The 24,638-nt window shown below is 37.8% G+C and overlaps 3 protein-coding genes across 5 annotated transcripts in view; 2 read left to right on the top strand and 1 right to left on the bottom strand.

The window, feature by feature from the left end:
* The window catches only part of LOC113494014, a 13,537-nt gene extending 9,499 nt beyond the window's left edge, over positions 1-4,038 (top strand). Inside the window, exons 2-6 of the mRNA XM_026872129.1 lie at positions 3-180; positions 2,475-2,619; positions 2,884-3,042; positions 3,352-3,475; positions 3,803-4,038. Of these exons, the coding sequence (XP_026727930.1) occupies positions 3-180; positions 2,475-2,619; positions 2,884-3,042; positions 3,352-3,475; positions 3,803-3,915 (719 nt within the window). The 3' untranslated portion in view covers positions 3,916-4,038. The remainder of the gene's footprint in view (positions 1-2; positions 181-2,474; positions 2,620-2,883; positions 3,043-3,351; positions 3,476-3,802) is intronic.
* Positions 4,039-4,229: 191 nt separating this feature from the next.
* On the top strand, positions 4,230-7,195 carry LOC113494573. Its single transcript, XM_026872971.1, has 3 exons — positions 4,230-4,479; positions 5,035-5,210; positions 5,518-7,195. The coding sequence occupies exons 1-3, from the start codon at positions 4,365-4,367 to the stop codon at positions 6,550-6,552; spliced, it is 1,326 nt and encodes a 441-aa protein (XP_026728772.1). The 5' UTR covers positions 4,230-4,364; the 3' UTR covers positions 6,553-7,195.
* A 1,726-nt stretch (positions 7,196-8,921) lies between these two features.
* LOC113494571 (neuropathy target esterase sws) overlaps positions 8,922-24,638 on the bottom strand; it is a 32,116-nt gene continuing 16,399 nt past the window's right edge. The window contains exons 15-29 of one of the 3 annotated variants that reach the window (XM_026872966.1): positions 24,074-24,386; positions 23,559-23,714; positions 23,078-23,196; positions 22,422-22,535; positions 21,889-22,071; positions 21,227-21,382; positions 20,126-20,245; positions 19,477-19,663; positions 16,244-16,360; positions 14,770-14,890; positions 14,452-14,542; positions 13,977-14,185; positions 12,867-13,014; positions 12,130-12,183; positions 8,922-10,167 (exon numbers count right to left, since the gene is read on the bottom strand). In XM_026872966.1, the coding sequence (XP_026728767.1) occupies positions 10,057-10,167; positions 12,130-12,183; positions 12,867-13,014; positions 13,977-14,185; positions 14,452-14,542; positions 14,770-14,890; positions 16,244-16,360; positions 19,477-19,663; positions 20,126-20,245; positions 21,227-21,382; positions 21,889-22,071; positions 22,422-22,535; positions 23,078-23,196; positions 23,559-23,714; positions 24,074-24,386 (2,199 nt within the window). In that variant the 3' untranslated portion in view covers positions 8,922-10,056. Of the gene's footprint in view, positions 10,168-12,084; positions 12,184-12,866; positions 13,015-13,976; positions 14,186-14,451; positions 14,543-14,769; positions 14,891-16,243; positions 16,361-19,476; positions 19,664-20,125; positions 20,246-21,226; positions 21,383-21,888; positions 22,072-22,421; positions 22,536-23,077; positions 23,197-23,558; positions 23,715-24,073; positions 24,387-24,638 lie in introns of all 3 variants that reach the window. The other 2 variants (XM_026872965.1, XM_026872967.1) reach the window with 2 other exon arrangements.

Below are 24,638 nucleotides of genomic sequence, written 5' to 3'. Positions count from 1 at the left end.
AGGAGTGACGGACGCAGAAGAAGTGTTTGACCGGTTCCGAGCTCAACGCGAGACATCTCAGCGTCTCAACTACTTACAGCAGACTACAGAAGAAGAGAAGCTGGGCTTAGAACAGACGCAGACCACGCTCATGGCTGAATTAGAGGCTTTCAAGTTTGCCTCCGTCAAGGATAAAGATGAGTAAGAAACATACGTCTTTTAGCTTATGAGGGATCCTGAAAAAACAGGAATTAAGTCGAAATAAAACTACTTACATAAATAAATAGCATTGATCCAAAGCGCATACACTAGTAAAGGAGAAACCCGATTCTGGGCCTAGCCGTTACACGAATGAAATATGTACCAAAAAATTCTACTATTTTTCTTTGTTTACCCATTTAAATATTAGCCTCAATTACAATGGCCAAGTCTAAAAAAAAGTACATTCTATTTTTCTATTTAAAACAACCTTTGTAAACCGTTAAAGTATTTATTTTATTGTACATAACTTCATTTGCAAACACTAGCATTAAACAATAGAGTGTACCTAGGATATAATCGATTTAGCGGATATTATATTTTTAAAACTATATCAATATAAAATGAAAAATATACATTATTTACAAAGCGTCAAAAAAGACATCTTCATCATTGCTAAAATCGGGAAACGTACCCAGAAGAATAAGAATTAGTATTGCCAGTGTTGTATGGCAATACTAATTCTTTGGGCAAATATAGATCAGCCTTAGCCTTTATTTTAGTGTAATTCCTTTTTTTATATTCAAATAATTGTAAAATAAAAAATCTGGTGTCTAATAACTTGTTTATGTAAGCACGATTAAAAAATCATTAAAGGAAATAAATAATAGAAAAAATCGATTTTAACGCATCGATTCATTTATTTCACATGGATTACACTAGCAAATGTCAAATGCCAATGTCAACGTCTGATAATTGTCATCGTGCTTTCATAAGTGACATTCGCTTTTCGTATCTTCGAGCGCGTGAATGTGTTTTTCAAATTCTCGAGATTTATTACAATATTAAACCTCTGCTCGAATACTGGACTCCGAAACTGATTGCCTTCTGACTGACCCTTGCTTGCATATTGGATGCCTGGATTCCTGCTGACCTTTGCTGGAAAACCGGATCTGGATATTGCTCTTCTGACGATTGGTGGATACTGTACCATGAGTTCATTAATGGTGGAATAGCAACAGACCGCTGCAACACAATAGAAATTCGAAGATTGGTTGGGTGCTGTGCCCACACCATGGACCAATTTTACTCCTGCACAATTCCTGTATTATTATATTACGATAATCCTAACGAAGGTGGTTAATAAAGAACGATCTTAATAATACAGTTTTTATTTTAATAAACCTATTGTTGCAATCTCAGTTTACTGTAATTTCAGATAGCATCAAAAAATCCCCTGGTAGTAAATACAATGTTTAAATATGTCATTATTGATCTAAGTAGGCCTTATCTAGTAAACAGTTTTCTGCTGAAGTTTTCACGAATATTAATCTGAGTTTATCGCTTTTTAAGTAAGTAGGTAGGTACCTAAACCTCATCATGGTAGATTGCAAGCGCTACAGTTGAATAAATACAACGCAGGAGACGGCCATATGTTCCAGCGATCTCGACAGCAGAGAGTGTGAGAGAGAGACATGAGAGAGAGCGTTGCTAAGCGCGCTCCGTCCTTTATAGCGCACCGCTTGTCAGGTCCCAGGTTTTGAAGGAGGTTTCACTAAGGATCTTGAGAAGGAGGTTTCACTTTAAAAAGGAGGTTTCGCTAAGACTAACAATCAGTGTAAACATTGTCTGATTTTACCAATTTGGCCATTGTTGAGTGTCGTGAAAATTGGACTCGTGAAATCTTCCTAAGTTCTCTAATTTATGGCAAAATTCCAGCTCTGTAACGCCAGGCCCAAGTTTCTATGGAGTTTGGTTTTCTCCTTTCACGTACAATAAAAATATCAGATGAAATATTGCTAAGTTAATTCCTATGGGCGCTTTAATGAAACAGGCCGAATATTCTTTGTTTTAAAGAACCAGTAAACAAAAATTATAACTGCAAAGAATAGCTCCGTGTATCAATCCTAGACTAGAGTTTCTCGTGTCAATCATTGTTTTACTATTAAGCCCTTCTATCAAATCAGACCCGCAGTTATCGAAATAGATCAGTACTTATCTGTTCAGTGGCTTGGGACTATTGGGGCTGTTACTGTACCCACGCTTCTACATCAAAGTACCAACGGTATAGAATAAGTAAAAGAAAATGGTCCTTATTAAGTAGTCCAGAATAAGGTTGTTGATTAAAAAAAATAGTTGTTATCAATGTACAGCCTAGAACCTCACTTGCAGCCTGAGTAAAAGCCTTCTCTATTCTCGGTGCATAAAGCTGTCATTAATAATATAACTAAAAATTTGTGACCCATCCAACTCTTTACTATAACGAGAAAAACAGTGATCTAAATCATTTTCCCCAGAGCCCAAGATCAAATAACGGCGTTGAAGGAAGAGATAGAAGCAGAGAACGCAATATACGAGGAGTTGGAGAAGAATATGGATGAGCTGGAGAATTTGTTGCTAGAGATCAAGAGACTGCTTTATGACCTGTGCAAGCTTTTGGATGTAAGATATCCGTTGTCAAATCCATTTTTTTTCCAAATTTAGATTCCAGAATATTTAGAGAATATTAGACTGGCACGTCAAACATTCTCTTATTTAAAGCTTTTTAAAATGTATGTTCTTGATTTGTGTCTCTTTCTGACCTGAACTGAACGACTTACAAACGGTGTAACTTAGTCTTAAATTATTTATCTGTGTTATTCTCATACACGAGTCCTGACAAAATTCCCTAAATAAATTAAATGGTTTCCCGCATTTTTTTTTCAGATCATTCCAGAGCCCAGTATGCCAGAATGGACGGCCGAAGCTAGAGACGTGCAGGAACTGGTGCAGGTGCTGACCACACGGTACGAGAAGGCGAGGCTCAAAGTAGAAGATGTTAAGGAAAAGCAGAAGGATAATACTATTATCATGGTGCCTTCTAACGTGAGTTATTCGTATCAAAAATTATTTATCTTTAAGATATTGAGTAGATACAATTTTGCCCCGAGGAACGCGAAGGATTTTCCGGAATCCTTCTTCCTTGTAAAAATGGGACTTTGGAAGGACCCAGTGCGTGTTTGTACTGTCACGATATTGGCTGTCAAATTGTGATGTAAAAGTTATTTTGCTCCTATTATAGGAAAAAAAATGACTTTTAAAGTGAAATTAAATAATACAGAAAAATATAAGAATTAAGCATCTCCTAGTTTCGGCGATTGGTATTTACCTACTTGGCACTTTGTCATTTTCCAGCCGACCAGCGCGGCAGCATCAGTAGCTGGGCTCAGCGGGCAGAGCCACAGCACTCACAAGGAATCGGAGAAGAACATACCCACATACAAGGAGCTGGTGACGAAGGAGCCGGTTAAAGCACAAAGTAAGACTTCATTGGTTGCTGTAAGCCTTATAAAGCAAAACTAAAAGAATTGCAACAGAAGTTGATTGTTGTTTATAATTTGGTATGCGTCAATTTATTTTAAATAGCCAAATAAAAAAATATAGATGTCTAAGAATCACCAGAAGCATCAGGAGCGTCAATGCTAGCGAAACGTAACAAGTTGAGAAAATCGCTGAAAACTTCAGATTAACGCTTCATCTACTCTAGACCCAGAGTTACAAGGCAAAGAAATGTCATCTCCAGATATTTCATTATTTTCCAGTACCCATACAAATTGTCTACTCGTTATTTTACTTGGTATTTCAGCATCTGAAGATGACGAGGATATCCCTTCGCGGTGTTACCTGAAGAGGCAGGCGCAGCTGATTGTGGACACCAAGTGTAGGAGGAAGGGTTTCCGACTACCGCTCAAGCGGTAGATGGAGTTCTATTGTCTAGGCGGAAGATGACTACGATATTTTGTTTGAAAATAACTTTCATCATTTGTATAGTTCATTTAGAAGTGCTGTAGGTAGTTAAATTGCAAATTTGTTTTTGGTAATTACAATTATAAGATATCACTTTCAAGTTTTATTTTAATTCCTAGAAAACCAAACGATATTTTATTTGGATTTCGGTAGATAAATAAGAACAAAACACATGTATACAATGCAATTGCTGCACAAACCGAATATACAAAGACTACAAAACTTGATAAGAAACCTCGCCTCTTTACCCAACAAAAATCAACCCAGAGACACAAAAAAAACTTCAAAATTTTTGTAATGTGACAAAACGTCAATCAAAATCGTCAATTATTTTGTAATATTTATCGTAGGAGTTTGTGGTGTTATAATCAAGATTTTTGGTTACATTTACAAGCAGAATCATGTTTTGTCCAAATAAAAACTCGTATCTCCAATTGACCATCGCGATGAACCCTAGGGTCATCAACAAAGCGGTCCGGAGGGCTATGAGGAAGAAGCAGTTTGACCCTCATGATGGTAAGTACCTACTCTCAAAGATTCAAACAAACTCCGATAGCAGACTTATCTCTTCAAAACCCGCAATAATATTAATTCAAGATGAGGTGGGAGACCCTCTGTTCATGCTGAAACGGGTCGACCAAATTAATATGCGAGTCTACGAGTGAAACTGCGAAGCACCACTTACCTAAATAAATACAAGGGCATGTACCTGATGATCGAAACAGTAGAATCGGAGCCTCATGACCTAGGCTCCACTACCCTTCGATCCGTCTGTCGCCGGGCTGTTTCTCATAATCCGTGATAACTAGACAATTGACATAGATGATACGTTTCTGTTGCCGCCAAGCCGCCATGACAACAAATAATGAAAATAAGCATATAAGCAACCAGGTTGCAGGGTCATCAATTTGATTGGTGACCAATTTTTACTAAGCGACTTCAAAAAAATGAGGTTCTTGCTAATTTGTGTTCTTTCATTTATTTGTGCCGAACCTGAGCGTTACGAGTCCGAGTCACACTTGAGCGTTTTATTTATCATTATTAATAGGTAAATCCTCGTCTTTCTTTAAGAGATACCCCCAGCCCAACGGTTGGAGTCAATGCAGCCGTCGATGTTTGCCCCGTGGGTGGACATCACGAGGGCACACCTTGGCTTCGGCCGCCGCGGGCTAAGGCTCATCAACAGGGAACTAAACTCTGAAGACAGTTTAGTACAGCTGCAGGCTATACATTCTATATTGGATCAGGTATTTGTGATTTTGCATTTTGTTTTTAGTTCCGTTCCCAAATGGTAAATCGAAATTCTATTACTAAGACTCCGCTGGCTGTCTATCCGTCTGTCGACTTGATGGCGAGATTTACACAAATATAAATTTGATGGGTGACCGTTTTTGTATATTTACCCCTCATTGTCGCGGATTCAAGTAACACTTGACCGGTTTTCTATTATTTAAACGTTGTAACAAGAAGTAGATATGCAAATAGTAAAAAGACAAATAGTTTAGTATACCTTATCTTGTTAAACAATAATATTAAAGTAAAGTTACCTTCCAGGTCCAAATATCTGAGAATGCAATATTCTTAATAAACTTGAACATAGTGTATAGACTGATAGACCTGATGCAAGACCGCGACCCCATCGTCCGGGAGAAGGTGGCCTACATCCTCACGCACCTCTGCAACTACCACCAGGGCCGGCAGCGCATCATGTCCCGGCCCGTCGTCATCGACCACCTCATCTACTTAATCATGCGAGACCGCAAGGAGATCCGATACGCTGCAGCGCTCTGTCTCAAAACACTGACCAGAGACAGGTGCTCCTGCGAAATCATCATGAAAAATGACAAAATTATCGTAAGTCTTCTAAAAATGATCAAGGATGATCACATGGCAATCGTAATATTCCATTTGAATTCCCTGAAAAATTTGTCCGAATGGGATCCGGTTCCAGCTCTAAAAGCGAACGCGTTTCAAGTGATGAAGAAACTGATGAAACAACAGGAAACTAGAATCGTAGCCGCTGCTATGGATTGTATGATGCAGCTTTTGAAACACAGTGTCGGCAAGAAGCTGGCTGACCAGCATGATCTGACGCACTACTTGAGGAATTACCTCGTGTCTCCGGACATAGAGGTGCTGATCGCTGCCGTAGGTCTGATGGGCTACACGACGTTAACAACAAGGGGAAAATGGAGGGCAAAGGAATTTTCGTTTGATTTGACGAAGCGTTTGGTGACTCTGTGCGTGTCGCATAACATGCCGGTGCTGCAACTAAGATCCTTGCAGGTTCTTATCAACCTGTGCGACAGTCCGGACATCAGGGCGCACATAAAGAAACACTGGGAGAAGAAAATTAAAAGTATCAAGATCAGGACCCACGAGCAGTGGGACGGCACGTCGGAGACCACGACCTTCGGGCTGGAGACTGGTCACAACTACAGGACGATGTGCATAGAAAATGTGGAGACTATCAAGAGTGATTACGGAGACAGCATCCATGCTGTGAACGTGACCAGCTATGTTAGGAGAGTACAGGAAGTCAAGGCTCACCTGATAATGCTTATCAACTTTGAACCATACCTGCATTGACAGAAGGTGGTTTTTCGTCCTTTAAAAATATACATTGACCTTGCATTTATCAAAGCCAGCAACTTTATTTTAGTTTGTGGGGATTCTACCCTTGGCTGAATTCGTAAGGGTAGCAACCGCACAAAAACCGGTAAAGTCTTACACATCCATAAACATAGTGCTGGCTTTGTTAAACGCAAGGTTAGGCCTTTAAAATGATTAGTTAGAAATATTTGAGATAGCAGTTTACTCACGCGGTTTTATCGGGATTGCCCGACCAGTTTTGGGCCCAACCACAATTATGAGCTGACGCGGCGGCGGAGTCACGAGTCGAACTGTCAGCCAGTTCAACTTACGGTTTCGCAACCGCGTCCATCATCCCAATAAGCAAGCGTGAGTAAACTGTTTCATCTAAAAATTTATGAGTTGACTTCACAAAACTTATTATAATAAAAAATGAAAATATTATCTCATAAAAGTTACTAATACGTGACTAACACTTATTTATATTTTTGTATATTCGTTTATTTCTTCGACGCGGACTGTCAATAAATACAATCATGAGGGTGAGTATTTAGGGTATTTAAATAATATTTAAAACTCAATTACTTACTTATAAGCATTTATTGAATAAAATTATACGAATTACAATATTTGAGCTAGACATTTGGTTTCATTAAACACGTTTTGTGCCTCGAGGCAATCTTAAAGCTAGATTCAGTCCATAGACTAAATATTTTTTAATATCTACAGTGTCTATGCTACCGGAACAGTAACACGTTATAAGATACATGTGCATATGCAGGGCAATGTAAAACAAAGTAAGTATAAAAAGCATTTTAAAATTATTTTACACGAAAATAATACGAAATAAATAAAATCACGGCAATTATTTCCAAGTAAAAAAAGACTGAAAACAAGTTTTAGGTTATTTATACAAATATTTGTTCGTTTAAAACAACCAAATAAAATATAGAAACTGTTCTAACTCTTACTAGTTTTCCTTGTCTTTTAAATTATTTTTGGCTTTACCGAGATACTAAAAAAGGCCTCCGTTGCAATATCAGAATATTACAGTAAACAAATAAATATTTTGCACAGAGCAATGAAAGCATTTTCATACAAAAATGGATATTATCTATTTCAAATAAGGTATTTTTTTGGTTGAACTTAGGTTAACTATAAACAACCAACATTATTATAGTGAACACTACAATTTGTGCAATTAGTCTTCAAAATGAAAACTTACATAAATGAGTATTTTATTATTATAAGTATAAAATACAAATTACTTAACCAGATCCCAGTCACATTTGAAATATATTTCTCTACATGGAAATAAAGAATTTTCTTTAACGAAACATCTATGACAATTGGCTCCCATAGCTGAATCAAATCAGAAATTATCTTTACCAAAATAAATATATTAGCAAAAATTGGGTTTCCACGCAAAACTGAGTAGATCAAAAGTTTTATGAGAGGTTCACTTACTTTCGGAATAACTTTTCGTTATTCCTTGCTTGAAGAAATTTGTTTTATACCACGTAAAGAAATATATTTAAAATCTGATTGGGCGTTACCAAGACACGTTGTAAAGTCTATTGCATTGATGTTGTTGATACCTAGGACAGAACCTTCATAAAAATATGGAAGAAATTAATACAGTAAGTATTCATAGCATGATAATACAAACAATAATAGATATATTTCACTATATTGTTAAAACTGGAAGATCTTAGACGACATTTGTTGCATAGAAATGAGTATGTATGTTTTTACATTGCTATATCTGTAAATATGAAAACCCTAAAGATACGACTATGGTAAAGGCAATTCTAAAATGCGTGGCTAAATCTATGGTTACATTCATCTATGGTGTTGGATATACAGCCTTACCTTATTTCAAAGTTCTATCTATCGCAGTTCCTGGCTACTATGATTATGACAAGATTTCTTTTTAACAAAAGTGTTATAATTTTATTCTATACTAGCTTTTCGAGGTCGGTTATATCGCGTTTCCAAGAGAACTCTTCAAAAGTCCGGGATAAACACTATCCTATGTTCTTTCTCAAGGTCAACTCTATCTCTGTACCAAATTTCATTAAAATCAGTTCAGTGGTTTAGACTTGAAAGCGTAACAGACAGACAGACAGAGTTACTTTCGCATTTATAATATTAGTAGGGAGTAGGGATCTAGTAGCCAGATCCATAAATAGGTAGGTTTTAAAAAACGGTAATAAGCAAAATCGACTATCACATCTGAAATAGGAGCCTCAAATTTTGCTATAGCTGCACTAACTATATACCTTTAGCATTTATTTTAATATGAAATATTTTATTTGGTGACAAATTATGATATTTACAAATTTAATTACTTGATATTTTTTTTATTGGAATACTGAAACAGTTACCTCATAATAAGGTATGTCTTTTATATTATTGTGCATGTGCTATCTACAACTACAACTAATTGCATTGCAAGGAGAAGCAGTCATGGTGAATACAAGAACACAACTTTATCACGTTCTTTAAGGTTTATCTGTGTCTATACTAAGGTTTAAAGAAGCCATACTCAAACATTCGCTCATAAGGGTCACTAGAAAATCATTTTTATGGGAATTGTAGCACGAAATTTAAAATGGTTTACAATAAATTCGTTAGTACAGATGGGCCCAAGACAAATGCTGTAGATTAAGTATGGCTGCTTTAAAGTGACTAAGACAGCATGAAACATCAGCGAATTATAAAAATTGATGCTTCTGTATTTCGCTATTAATACAAATTTTGATTGGACTAGTATGACTTTTTTTTATTGCTGTATTTAAGCAAAGTCATAATATCTTAGGATTTGTGTATTAATGGTGAAAAATGAATGAATTGTATCGTTATCTTTACAAAATTAAATTTTATTTGGCCTACAATTGCGAATCCTATATTATACTGCGGAACATTTCCAATATTTACAAGTATAATTTCAATAACCGTTCCGTTCAATATTTAAGTAAAATCTCACTGTAACTGCATCATGCAGTAATTCACTCCTACATACATCACTCCGAACAATCAATAGTATTGATTGGAATCCACACTGTTTACCTAGCTACAGTCAAACACTGGATTCAAAGCAAGTCACATATTCAACGCACACAATAGTACCAACTGTTAAACAGTAACTACTCACTTTTTCTCGAAATACTTTACACCACTGAAGTATAAAATTGCAGCGTTTAAACTAACAATCCATCTTTATAAACAATGTTCTGATGACATCACGTTACAAAAGACGTTTGAATCAACGAGCACAACACTAGTGTCTCTAATATGCCACTATATCACCTGACAGTTAGGAACGCACACTTAACTCACATTGTAGGCCTATGTCTAGCAATAGACATGAACCAACTGTCGTATCACCGTCTACAGCGGTTTTATATCGTGGGATTCCTCTGGGGTCGACACTTGGCCCAGTACGTTGGGCGTGACGTACTGGTACAACGCTTTGCACAGGTCGTGCAGTGTGGGGTCTCACCTGGCTCCGCCGCGTTTATTCAGAGGGTCGTAAACCTCCGCCTCAGAGTCCACTTCGTCTTCAGAGAGTGAGAGCGAACCACCCACACGACGTGTTCTTAATCCCTCCTGTACATATACAAAATTAAGATTAGTATTCAATACTGCTGCAGCTGATAAGTCCTTGACAACTAAAAAGCATCAAAATATCAAATATAATTGAGATAAGTGGATACAAGAAACTGTATTTCCAATAACGTTATGAACTCAGTCTTGAAAAAATCTAGTGAATGGACAACAAAGATTTCAGCAAGCCGTTTATTGAGTTATCATTTAGGCTTTGCAGAAATCCTTGAGCATCTATAAAAATGTTTAGCAAAAGAAATAGCACTCAGATATTGAAAAGTGAAATAGTTTATATCAGTTATGAGTTCTTATTAAAGTTCCTTTTTTATTTAAGGAACTCTAAAAAAGATAAACATGACAGGCTGCTATGATAAGGCAGGAATAAATAGCAGTGCATTCTGTTAAATGAAAAGTTACGACAACGATTAGGGTAAGATTGGAATTGAATTAAATTAACATGCATGTATTTTGTTTGCATAACATTAATAAAATAGTTAGGTAACCATTAGTTGACTTAAACCATCCCAAACATTTGATCTTAATATTTATCAATAAATAGTATTATTAAAGATTAATTTTTTATTACAATTAAATTAAAAAGCTTTTTATTAACGTTACTTGACTTATGTATAAAAAAGTTTATTGTTAGAATCAGTCAAGCGCTAATAAAATTACGAAATTAAATCCAAAACGTTAACAACTTCCCTGCCCCGCCAAAAGACTAACGGGGCAAGGAAATGGTTAATTATTATTAAAATAAGGCTAAAAGGAATGTTAGGTGGAAGTAACACGAGTATTATATTACAAATGGTTATTATTTTCAGTTTAGAGTAATGGCGCCTGGTTTAGGATTAAACAGTTTTTTAAATACAGGATTTAAACACCATTTTTTTGTTAATTTGTGGTATATCATGCTTGTAAGTTCCCAAGGAGTAAGCAGGGATTACAAGTTTAGAAAGGTATAGATTTTAAATTTTGCCTTCTTTCAGATGCGACTAAAGATAAATTAAAGTTTATTAATATTATTAAGACAAAATTTTCGTATCCTTTTGCATTTATTAGAAAATGGATACGAAAATTTTATATGTGACGTATTGTGATAACTTGCTAATTTTGGTTTTGTGTAAATATTTTGATAAGTATTGAAATCCAATGCTAAAACTCCGTGCACTGATTAATTATGAAATCTACTTTTCGATCATTGCCAGTGACAGCTCGAACAGAGACAAATAAGGACCTCACGGGGTGAATTTCACTGAGCAACTTCGCTGCCGCGCCGATAGACCACAATAGTTAAACAATATTCAATGTCAAAACGATATCGATTAGAGTGTCATTATTACAGCCTTAAATTCTTAATAAAACCTGTCTATGCCCAAAAATTGCAAGTTATCACTTTTACAGATAGTAAGACGCTAAGCAGACGATGCTAACGTAAATTATCTGCTGGAGAAATATGGCGTTATTTGATTGTTTTATGTGACCAGATGAGTATTGAACATTCACCGTTACAGCGTGAAACTTTACGTAACTAAACGTATAGTTGAGCAAATAGGTGCTAAACTCATTTCACTCAAAGAGAACATCGAGTCGTTAATTACTGGAAGTATTGAGGGGTTTAAGGAAATATACGCGTTTGCGGCGACTTTTAGTAAAGGATTATAATGCGTCTAACTCTAACTCTTGAAGCAGTCGGCTTAACTAACGTTCTGCCACTATTATTCTGCAATCTACTGTTTACTTAGAACCATAGTTTTCTTGCGTTCAGAATCCACTGTTATGTTAACACAGCATTCATTATAAGTCCATTATCACCTCAGAAAAAATATACATAAAGCATCGTCTGCCCAACATAAACATAAAAGGCAACCCAAACCAGTGACGTCACAGCTTTGTAAATAAGAAAGAGATGCATAAAACCATATTGTGAACAACTAGGGTGCGGTGCTGTTTATGTTTCCCCACCAATTCCGTGTCACTGATCCACGCCGGCACTCCGTCCTCAACGCTTGAAGACATCTGAACATATGCAGGGTTTCAGAATGTATATACATACAACGTTAGTTATTGAAGGTGAATGGGGCGATGGTTGGATTACAACCCATAGTGTATGGTGGATCGAAAGTTGCCGGTAGTTAACCAATTTGGTCTCTATCGACAAAATTGAATCATGACTTACCACAAGTTTATTTCTTTTTGATTTTAAAATACAATTAGGTCCACATACAAGTACACAATTTATCGTCGGAGTGGGTCGTAATTCAATTTTGTTGAATTTTAATTGAGAACTTTTTAAAAGTTTTAAAGGTTGTAAGTAGACATTAACAATTTACATAAGGTAGTTAATTTGGTCGGAACACTATTTTTGTAACATTAACACGAACAATATTAAGAAATAATAATGAAAAGAGTTTAGTTGAAACAAAGAAAAAATACAATGACATATCAAAAGATGACTTGAGTAAAACAACACACAAAAATGATACTGAAAATGAACAAACAAATCAAGACTTATCATTTAAAAAGGTTATAATCAAGAAAAAAAAGTCGAAAACCGCTCCTGTTACAGTCAACAATAAATAAGAGATCACAATCAAACAAAACGATGTACATTATATATTTTCAATTGCAGCACCTGAGATCCTATTCAAAACTCATTTTATATCAACTTAAACTGTAATCACTGAGTCCATCAGTCTTACCTCGAGTATCCCAGCGCTGGGCTCCGAAGCGTACCCCTCAAAGTGCCTCTGGTCTTCCTCGTAGTCTGATGATGAAGAGGACTCGTTGTCGACGTCACGGGCGGTCCGGACCGAGCATACCATCTGAGCTAAGTCCGTGAATGTATAGCTGGAAATACGAAAAGGCGCAGAGTTTTATTTGAATGAATATTTTAGAGTTCTGAATGTCGTTGTTGGTAATGTACAAATGTTTGTGTCGGTTTTATACAAGGTGTCATAGAAATGCGTGGTCGGAGATGACATCATGTTAAAGCTTGCAATCAAACATTATTTTTATAGATATACATAAAAAAAATTAAATAGCATTGTTGTTATTTTGGCTTTTTTAGGAGACTTGACCATTTGCTTGGGAAGTAACAATGTTTTAAATAAATCCATACATTTTCAATACACCTTGTATATTCGACACCAGCTCAGACAAGTCAAAAAACTCAGAAGACACACCAAAAACAATGGTAGAAGAGAATACATAAAAATATAGCCTACTGTTTAGTCCTAGACTACGCAAAGACATCGTCGGATGATATGAACATTGATCACTCTAGCGATTAGTAAAACAACCAAACGTTTTCGATACCAGTATTGAAACCTACTTGGTCAGCGTTGCAGGTTCATTCGGAAAGCGTGGGGTCTGTCACCGGGACGTCGCCGTCTGTACATTCATGATCTTACTATTTGGACGCCATAAGGAATTTAAGTTCTTGTTACACACGTAACAAGAACTGCTTGTCGGGTAGTCGAAATTTACCTACTCGGTAATGTTTGCCTACTCGGGGGTATGCGGAAAGATGATTTTGTTTAAATTTTTTAAGGTGTATCAGCTGAGATTGGAATCATGTGAGATCTTCGTAAAATAAAAAGTCACGATATATTTATATTTAAACTTTCGGGATAAAGAATTTTATTAACATAAAAGAATATGGGGATTAACGACGTTTCGACTGGGTTACACTGGCTGTGGTCACGAGCAGACTGAACGTCGGGCTAATGAAGGTGAAATTCGCGGTAATCCCCGTATTCTTTTCTGTCAATATAAGTCACGATAACGTGTATGTTGCTCGCTATACTGACTCAGTGAGCGAGGGCGGCGCGTCGGGCCGCCTGCCCTCTGCGGCGGCCCCGCTGACGCCGCCGCCGCCGCCGCGCCGCTGCCCCTCGAAGTAGGCGGCGCCGTGTCGGTAGCCGACCTCGCGGATCTCGTCGAACGAACCGAACTGCAGCGTCTTGTACGCGTCGATGGGGGGCCGGATGTACTCGCAGTAGTCGGACTTCTTTACTTCCTGGAATTACGAAGTGGAAAATACGGCTAAATTATTAAGAGTTAATGAAGAAAAATATGAGGAAGAAAAGCTTGTTTCAAGTCTGGGTGCATGCGATTTGATGTTTATAACTCCCCGGGGTAGGATACAAGGATTTCATCTATAATGCGGAGCTTTTTTTTGTTGAGAAGATCGTAAAAGGAAGACTACCCCTTCCCCAAACAAAATTATTTGAGAAATAGCTCATTCAGACAAAATAAGGCTTCAAAAATAAATAAACAGCTTACCTCCAATTGTCGATTGCAGGAAACATAAGCCAGTCTACTTTGAATATCCGGTAAATTGGGAACCTTCACGGGTGTCGTGAACGGATTCCATCTGGAACATAAATATTATTATTATTATCCAGGGCCAAAGTATTTTTGACTAGTGATTACTTAGGCACCACGCTTTACACACAGGCACACGGCCTAGAACGGCATCCTCTACTAAACTACTTCTCTACTTTAAGACATGGCGGTAGGCCCCTGGTTCCTTTACACAAATCACACACAATTAAGTTCACCAGATCATCTAGTATTGTATAAAACACATCGTCTCCTCACCTCTTCCACAACAGCCACCAGCCGGACAGGTCATCGCCGTAGTTAGTGAGATCCGTATCATCTTGGGACCCCACGTCAATAGCCAGGATGTGCTTAGCACCCAGTGACCTCATCACATCCGCTGTGAATTTTACAATTAAAATATTATAGACATGTCCAGGCTAATATGTCAACAGTATTTTAGCCCGGTTTTTTCATAATTGAATGATGATTGATTGTTTGAGATGAGTCACATCTCAAACATTTTTTACTTCTAATATGTTTAAGTTTACAACTAGTATGGTCGGCAAATAAAAATATGATTTTATTCTGTAATAGTGTAATATGAAATACCTATGGTATTTGTTATTGCTACTAAAAACCTAATTACATCCGGCGAAAGAGTCAAAGCCTGCACTCAGATTAAGTGGTAAGCTTAGACCACTTGAAAAACAAAACAAAAATCCTATTAGAACTATTAGGAGTCTATATTTTACAGTGCTGTTCATCGGCCTAGCCTTTTCCCAACTATGTTGGGGTCGGCTACCCTATTTAGCTAATATACATTGCTGTTATGACAGCTAAATAGTTCTTTCTTTATATGAAACGTAACAAACGGTAACCAAAGATCATCCCCCAATACATTACCGGGTACATTGTTGACGTAGCACCCATCGAGCAGTAAGTGTCCGTCCATGGGGTCACAGATGGGGGGGAATATCCCCGCGATGCTCATGGACGCGCGGCAGTACCTCCACAGTACACCTGGCAACACTCCGTCCATGTACCGTGGACCAGGCTTCAGTGGTAACAGGGGAAATGGACCTTAAGACTTGGGCGTAGAGTCTCTTTTTGTTTGTTTAATCGGCATTAAATAGAAGTGAACCTTAAGGCACTACCATAAGGTCGTTTCTTACATACAAGAGATAGCCGAAAATTAATCTTAAGGCCTTGAAATACAGTTGTTTTTTTATTGTTACCAAATGAAGCGAGGTCGACAGACGACGGGCAGTTGCCATCACTTACCTTTAAACGCTAGACTGAGTGACAATATTTGTCTCTGAACGATTCATTTAATTTTTAATGTAAAGTCGAAATATTAGTCGTGAAATGGTATTTAGATTTAAGCTTGTGAAATAGATGCGTGAATAGGTATTCGTGATAAGACAAGACTAAAGAAAGGTTTCTAAACGTTTATTCCCCTGACAAACATTACCCCAAACTATTTACAGAGATTCTCAATTTATACTTTGTATTGTACATTGACTAAACTCAGGACTAGTGTACGAATTTGTAAGGTACTAATCTAGTATCATATGAATTAGAAAACTAATTCACGTGTCTAACTAAACGGAAACTGTGTTGTAAGAACTACAGATAAAAATAACGAATTTGGTATATTTTGTTTTGTTGTAACTGGACAATATTTTCACTCAGCCTAACCTGTGCGTGCATTCCGACGAGCCAATGTCGCACGCAGCTGTGATTGGTTTACCTGGGAGGTTGTTGACGTAACCGCCGTCCAATAGGAGGTGGCCGTCTACGGGGTCGCAGAGCGGAGGCATGTAGCCGCTGAGCGACATCGACGCGCGAATGTAACGCCAGAGGGAACCTACACACGACACGGACCCTTCTTACACAGCCTACAGGTGCATTAGTCAAGTTAACAGTAACAACACAGTCCATGGAGAGGAAATGAACGTGATAGACGCGGCTCACTAACCCAAACGAAGGACGCATCGACGTGGCCGCTCATGGTTAATCTATGATGAGAATAGACATTGCTACAGTACTACATGCATCATGCTACGATGATAGCGAACCGCTACGCCATCGCTGCGGACAAACTACAGATGAAAGTTAACAGATTAATACACATAAAGTTCATAAATGAGGAAAGCTAAGAACCACACTCATGCATATACATGAAGATGAGAGAATGTATGACAGATGTATGATGAATTAATACATACAAACTTTATATCACATCCAACCCGACATTGTATGGACGATAAATATTATAATATATTTTCATTTAATAATTAACTCCCAAATATTTAGCGTTAGGTAAACCAATCACAAGCGCTTTTTAAATAGTAATGGCAACTTCCCAAAGGCAAATGTCGGATTCGTATCGTTGTTAAAAAAAAATATAAGAATACAAAATTTCGATATTTTTTACAAAAAAAAACCAGTGAGTGGGGGGTACATATACACATAAATATAATTGCATGTAACAAACACACGTTGACATCATACAAACATATAAATGCAAGTGAGTGTGGCTTGTAAACTGTAGCGGACAATGAGACATTACGTCACTGCGTGAGACCGGTGGCAACATAATGACATGAACACAATTAGCACGTAAACTGCAACAGCTATTGCCATCATAGATATTGATCGTATGACGGTATAGGCGTCCGCATGGCTCGACCAACTGACTCCCAGTGGCGTCAATTCTGTTGAACAACGGAACTTTAAACTCTGTCCCTTTCTAACTAATGTTATTGAAGAAGGATAGAACGATAAATCTTATTGTTAGATCGTTTTCTTCATCTGTTCTACTGTAAATAGCACAAGATTCTCTATCCTTATTTGAAGTTTAAATAAGTGAGTTTAAGAATTGAACAACAGAATGAACACCGTTCTAATGAAGCCATATGGTGACATCAATAAATACACATTAAATACTGTCACAACCTGGTCAGCAGATAGTGACGGCAATTACGACAATATACTCTTTTAATTGACATGCAACAACATGTAAATACAATTTGGGGATTTTTAGGTGTTTCGTCTAGGCAACAAACATATTAACATCATATCTGTACGCCAGTAAACCGGTCATTTATTTTGTAAGAGCAGAAAGAAACATTCTTTTACATATTTTGACCATGATCTTTTCCCATTTTGAACCTTATAATATTCTTAAAATATTGAACTGATATACCAATACGACTTTAAATATTTTAAGCAAGGAATACCCCATACGAATGAAAAATACTTCTTCGGACTTTTTAAGTCTCATAGCGGTTAATGATGATTAATGTGCTAATTCCTAAAATAATGATTCGATACCTAAAATTAGTAACAGGCAAAACCGTAGTATACTATGAGTGAAGTCTAGACGAAACACATTTCCTTTTCATATTCGTCGTTGCTGTATCACAACAAATAGCAACACAAACAAAACAACACGTACCTAATACAATTTACGGAGCCATTAATAAATTACTCATCGAAGCAAAAATAAACTTAATTCGGGTTAGTAAAGTGCAAATAAAGCTATAAATTATAATATAAAAAATAATAACGAAAATCAATTTCCTGTCCACGTATGTGTTGTGTTAATTCAACTAATACTACTTCGGCTTATTTTAGGTTTAAAAGAATATTAGTAATGGAATGGCAATTTTTCGATTAAATTTTTAGTTCTAGTTTTAACTAATAACTTCCATCAGGATATTCATAATGTTTTATAACCATCGATTTACTTATACGTGATTCCTCGTCTAATTTTGGACTTAACAGGTGTAGGAGAAGGGGTTAGTGGATGCGGGAGGGGATAGGTCAGCAGGGAGGGGAGTGGGTATGTTGCGTCAGTAAACCGATGGTGACAATTCATTTGTAGAAATGAATAACAAAATCAAACGTATAATGAACAAGTAAACTTGACACATTACAAATATTCTTGTCGATAATTTTATGAAGCTTAAGCTAAATATCAATATTTCTATTGAGAATCATCAAGTATTGAACTATATAGCAAACACTCGTGTTCCGTAATAAAATTGTGATTTAAAAGCTTTTATAATATGATATTTGACAAAAACATATAATGAGTCCGTCAGGTAAATTTCAAAAAAAAATTCGTTACGTATTGTTTCTTTATTCAATCAATAATTTAATCATCGTAATTTAATGATAAAATTCATCAAAGATGGTGAATCATTTGGCAGTGGGGTTAATTCTGCCACTTACGGTAAATGGTACAGGTAAGTAACATTCACTCGAGATTTCTACATATACTACAAATTGCGATATGGCAAAAATACATAACAATATTTTTTGGAAATCTATTTGTCGGACTTTTTGATTTTTTAAGTCAAAACCCAATTATTCGCAACATTTTGTGTTACTAATATAATACTGATATCATCTAGTTTTATAAGAAGCAAATATTCTGGAAGCAAAATAATTTTACTCAGTCCAACCCCCTCATAATTGATTTAAACGCATTTCACTATACTTTACTGGTTTAGGCCTTAAACAAAAGCAAACAATCTTAGTGTCACTTTTCGTCTTAAACCTTAGTTTAGTTTACGTTTTTACCTGAGTTTATTTTAACAAATCTGTCGCGATTAAAAACCAACGTAGTAAAGAATATATCAATAGTTTATTTATTTAATATCTGTGTTCTGATCTCTGATTGTATAATAAGTTACACCAAGATTATTAACCTTTTTTGAGTACCTAAACAAATGAGTAAAGTATAGATAGATAAAATATTGAACTACATTTACTCAAAAACATATCATCCACCTGAGTATAGTACCATAAGTTACCTGTTAAAATTTATATAATTTGCTGTATTTTCCCGATAGCTTTCGTGTCTTAATTATTACTATCAACTACCATCATATAAGACATCAAAAAAACTTCAACTAAATCCTAAAATCACTGAACCAAGTTCTTAACATAACTCAAAATGGAAACCCAACTCACCATGTCTATGTACTCTCATGCAGCTGGAACTGATGTCAGTGGTGACCGTGAAGTACGGGAGCCACAGGTCCTCGATGTGGACGTCCCCGAAGGTGGAGCGGATGGTCGCGTTGAACTGGCGCCCGGAGAACATGGACGTGGCTGGGTACGTCAGGTCGAGGAGCTGTTTGCCCCATTGGGTCATTTTCTGGGAAGATGTTTAGATTTGATTAGTAGAGGTTAAGGATCAGAGAATTTTGGACCAGATAAGACTGGCAATGTAGTATTCGTTAAGAATATATGTAGTTTTTAAATTATTCTAAGTGTTACGTAGTCGTATATAGACTAGCTTAAAGAATGTACAGCTTGTTTATTTTTTCTTTGGTTTACTCATCGTAGTTATACAGGGTGGAAGGGACGTCATCACGATCCCGTGGTCCAGGGTTCTGGACATGATTTCAGATGTTGCGTTGAATTTTTCATCTATATTAGGGATGATCATGACCCGTTGAAAAAGATATATAAAATAAGTATGTTAAGACTTTAATGAGGAACAAAAACACATGGAGCTGTCATCATTTTCCATAAAACCATTCATTACCATCTTACGCAGTCAAGTTTAATTCTTTACTAAAAATGTATATATCTATACTTCAAAGGTTCGACATACCTGCGACCACTCCCTGGCCTTCTGCGTGACTGTGGTGATATTCCTGTCCATGCACCAGAGCGCGCCCATGAACGCGCCGATACTGACGCCGCCCACCATGTCGATGGGAATACCTGCCTCCTACAAGTGGGGTAAAAGAAGAGCTTTTTGAGATGTTTCTTTTTAAAATAAACCATGGTTTCGGTTAATTTAGACAGGGATTTCGAAATAAAAGAATTTCTGAAAGGTAAAAAACTAAATCTTATGGAATACGAATGGATAGATAGATTTCGATAGCCTACAATTGGAGAGGCCTATGTCCAACAGTAGACAGTTCACAACTCGGCTATCCGTGTAGTCTCTTTAATGTAATAACATGGATTTAAAGTTAATGAAGCACTTCAACTATCCATCTTAACGCTCTTTACAAGAAATAATGTTAGTTTTGGTTACCGGCACGGATCTTGAGCGCTGACCTTCACTTGACCTTCCTTTATTTTATCGTGGGTGTACGACCGACCCACCCTTCTGCCGAGTGCTCAAGATTCGTGCCGGTAACTATAACTATAGATTTGCAGTATTTCTTATTGCCTGTAGCACACCTCCGTTATGAAACTCAAGGAGCGAAATCGCAATATTTTCTTTGAGCGTTGTAAGTTCTGTGGCAACGAAACAGGAGCGAAATTTCCTGCTCTGATAAACAAAATTGACTATGATGTTGCCTCTTTCTACGGCGAACTCGCTCATTTGCCCCGGCGCCGTCTACATCTCCGCCGGTTGGCCGCCATTTTGGTGCGGTTCCGTATGTGGTCGAACGCGTCATTGTAATAATCATCAACTTTATGAGCGAACTGAACAATGGATTTGGAATATACTAAAAAACTTATACATGCATCTAGGTACTACGCCTTTTTATAGTAGTTGACCACAGTAAGATCAGTTCCTCCTCTGACTCCGAAAGCAATATTTTCTTTGGATTGTTATTCTCTACTGATCCACTTCTCAGGTTTCGCTAGTAGTTTCGCGTAAGTACTGTTGAACAGCGAAACTCTTACAGCGGTTGCGCTGTTTTTGTTTCGTAGCGGAGGTGTGCTACAGGCATGAATTCCTAGCGTGTGGTACCTGTATAGCCCGCACCATGCCGACGTGCGCGGCCCCGCGCGCGCCGCCGCCGCCCAGCACCAGCCCCACGGCCGTGCCCGTCAGCCAGCGCGCCAGGCGCGAGAAGTCCGAGTGCACCGACGCCTCCGACATCAGCACCTTGCTGTACAGCTCGCTCTGCAATACAGTGGCTCGTGATCATACATACTGAACACTGAAGAGTTTTTAACAACCACCCGGGGATGATAAGTAGGTCTGGGTTAATAGAAGAATTCAACTGTATACAAATGATTGATTGACATATTAATGTCGAGATAATAAATATGCAAAAGAGGGAATGTAACCGTCACCTGTAATTAACTAATGAAATCAAAGCTATTTAAAACCAGATAGTAGAAAAACGTGACACGATATTGCCGTAACAGACCTCCGTTACATTCTCGTCCATTTGCTTCCTAAGCGCGCCTATAGAAGTTTTACTTAAAAACTTACACCATTATAATTGTCAAGACGCAATAAAGCAATTCATACACATAAAATCAAAGACATCAAAAGGAGGAGTCACTCAATTATCTACAATCATCCCTCCCATAACAGACTCCCATTAGAACCCTTCACACTAATAAATCCTACTTCTCATATCAATCGAAGACTATTCCCCTGATTCCCTTGTATGTACTCACGATCCTGTACTGCGACTTCCTGGTGAACATCCTGTGCGGACAGCGCACGTGGTGATGCTGGCTGACCCAGCTGCGCATGTTGAGCCAGTGCACGGTCCCGGACGGGTTGGCGCCGCCCTCGCGGTGAAGCAGGACCAACTCCTTCTGAGTACGGATGGCCAGGCGCTCGATTTCCTTCTCGATCTGAAAGTTATATTAGAAATTTAAAATTGAATAGCCTTGAAAATTAAAGTACAAAAAACGCGAAAGTTTGATTATCTCCAATCGACGGTTGAGGAGCACACGGTGCCTTCGGGTACTAACTGTATTGACTATTTATAACATAAAATTAAAAAACGCGTATCAAAAAATGCAATTTTCATGGAAAGACCGAGCAAAATATTGAACGCAGGGTGGTCTGAAATCATATCCAGAACCCCTGGAAAACGGGAATGCGTCGATTTCCCTTCCACCCTTCCAGCTTCAGAAATATTGCAAAAAATCTTAGCTTTATTTTAACCAAATTTCGCTTCTGCTAACCTATTAGCACTCACCTTTCCAATACTAGGCTGTTTATCTCCCAAAGCGACGATCAGAATACAATCAGCCTGTCGTATACATCGCTGCGTCCACTGCGTAAGGCTCGGGTCGCACTGGTATAAAGCCACCTAGGGACAAAAAAAGGATTATAGCATAATTGGAAAAACGCTAAGACATGTGATCTTTGTGTCGCGGAGTCATTAATCATTCAAGTCACATACACAAAATAAAACATTGATACTCTAGAAAAGCATTCGTGGATTACACAAATGTACTACGCGGGGATCGAACCTGCAACAGGTCGCGTTTAGTGCGCTTAGTGTTGGAAAAAAAGAAATACAGCGTCATAGCCTATAATAGAGCTAATGGTCCCAGTCCTGGGAAAAGATGTCTCCCTTGTTCCCAGCGGACGCAATTTACGGTAGTTAATATACGTATATTATTATATTCGTATATACGCCTACAAGTGCAACTAAGTGACGGACAACAATGTCTATGTGTGGGTGTTCGTGCGCTCGTTCGGTACGAGTGCCTGTGCGTAATAAGAGACCTTACCGCGAGCATCTATTTGAAACACCAAGTAAACCTCAAAGCATTATTCGTGGACTCTCTAAGTCCTCATAATAGAAGACCCGCGCATTCAGTATATGTGTAGCCGTCTGTACAGTACCTTGTGTTTGTCTTCTTGCTGAGCGAGCCAGGAACTTAGCCGGTACTCGTTGTTGGGGTCCATGATGGTGAGACCGAGTAGTTTTCTGATCACGTCAGATGTCAGACGCACCGTTGGCCCTGCAAAAGTATAACAATTATCGTAGAGAGAAAGGCAAAATTTAATTAATTTAATTTAGTTAATTAATTTTAATTCCCATTATACTAATTTTAACAAAAATTTTAGTATTTTGGTTAATAGTCTCTCTTTTCTTCCTGGTGTGTTACTATAAGTCATAGTGGAAGTATTTGGCGCAACGCAAAGGACTTGCCCAAATACTGCCACAATTCTACGTTGACCCAGTCCTCGCGGTATACTATCAATTAATCTGAATGACAGCGCCATCTATGCCCACTGGAAATGTTAAATCCTTAACCAAAAAATTCACTCAATATTTTCACGAAACAAGTTCACAATCAGTCGCATATAATATCGTACATACCGATAGCACTCAACGAGTGGTACAGCTCGTATGTGAAGGCAGTAAGCGGTACGTCATCACTGACGGGAACTACGGCCACTGTCGAGAAGTTGTGTTGCGGGCGGGGCTCGATGGCCGCCGCGCCGCCTAGACCGGCTGTGGGCTTTTGCCATGAACCTAGAACGAAAGATAGGCATTAAAATAGCTGGTAAGAGATGAACCAGAGGGTATTTTTGACGCATTTTTAGGACTTTAATAATTGCCTCCCGGGGTTTTCACTATCATTCAAATCTCGTGCACAAAGACACCCAGGCTCAGAACAAGTTTTCGTAGATCACACAAATGCTTGATCGAACCTGCGACACGTCGCGCACTGCAGGTTTTGGCGTGGTGACTGAAACCACTCGGCTATCCGTGCACGAATAGAAAAAAGTGTATCGCGATGAGGACGCGAATAGATGCAAATTGTAAACATCGAATCCAAGCATATTCCAAACAATTTAAAATCAACAATCAAAAGAGAACTCAATACATACCTAAAATCCTGTGTCCCAGCAAATTAATAAGCCTGGTCACAACGACAGGGAACCTCAGTTTGATCGCATTGAAGAGTCCTTCAGGCAACTTGGCCAGTTCGGAATCCCTCACAGCCATGACGGTGGTACTTCTTCTAGTCTGTGTGACCATCTCCACGATACCGACCAGGTCCCCTTTCCCGTACTCGCCGACTAATTCCTTCTTGCCGTTGGGGTGAGTGATGACTGAACGGAGTCGACCACTCAGTACTATGAATGTGGAACCTGATTCCTCGTCTTGACGGTAGACGGCGCGGCCTGATTCGAGGAATACCTGTAGTTTAAAGTTTTAAATAATATTAAGTAATATTTAAGGTATTTAGAAGTCTAGTATGTTTTTATTGAAGCCTATTTTAATAATTGACTGAATATTTGCCAAAATCTATAATAAGGTATGTTAACAGCGGGATAAAATCCTATGATTCCCTAGATAAAAACGTGGTGGTAAGCCTACAGTTGGATTACATTTGACACTATTCGTTTCCTCCTGAGCTATTTTTTATTGAAAATTGAAAATTCATTGTAT

The sequence above is a fragment of the Trichoplusia ni genome, chromosome 5, assembly GCF_003590095.1.
Source record: "Trichoplusia ni isolate ovarian cell line Hi5 chromosome 5, tn1, whole genome shotgun sequence".
Taxonomy (NCBI): Eukaryota; Metazoa; Arthropoda; class Insecta; order Lepidoptera; family Noctuidae; genus Trichoplusia; species Trichoplusia ni.
Note: the sequence above shows the minus strand (reverse complement) of the source record. Positions and strands in the feature narration are given on the sequence as shown.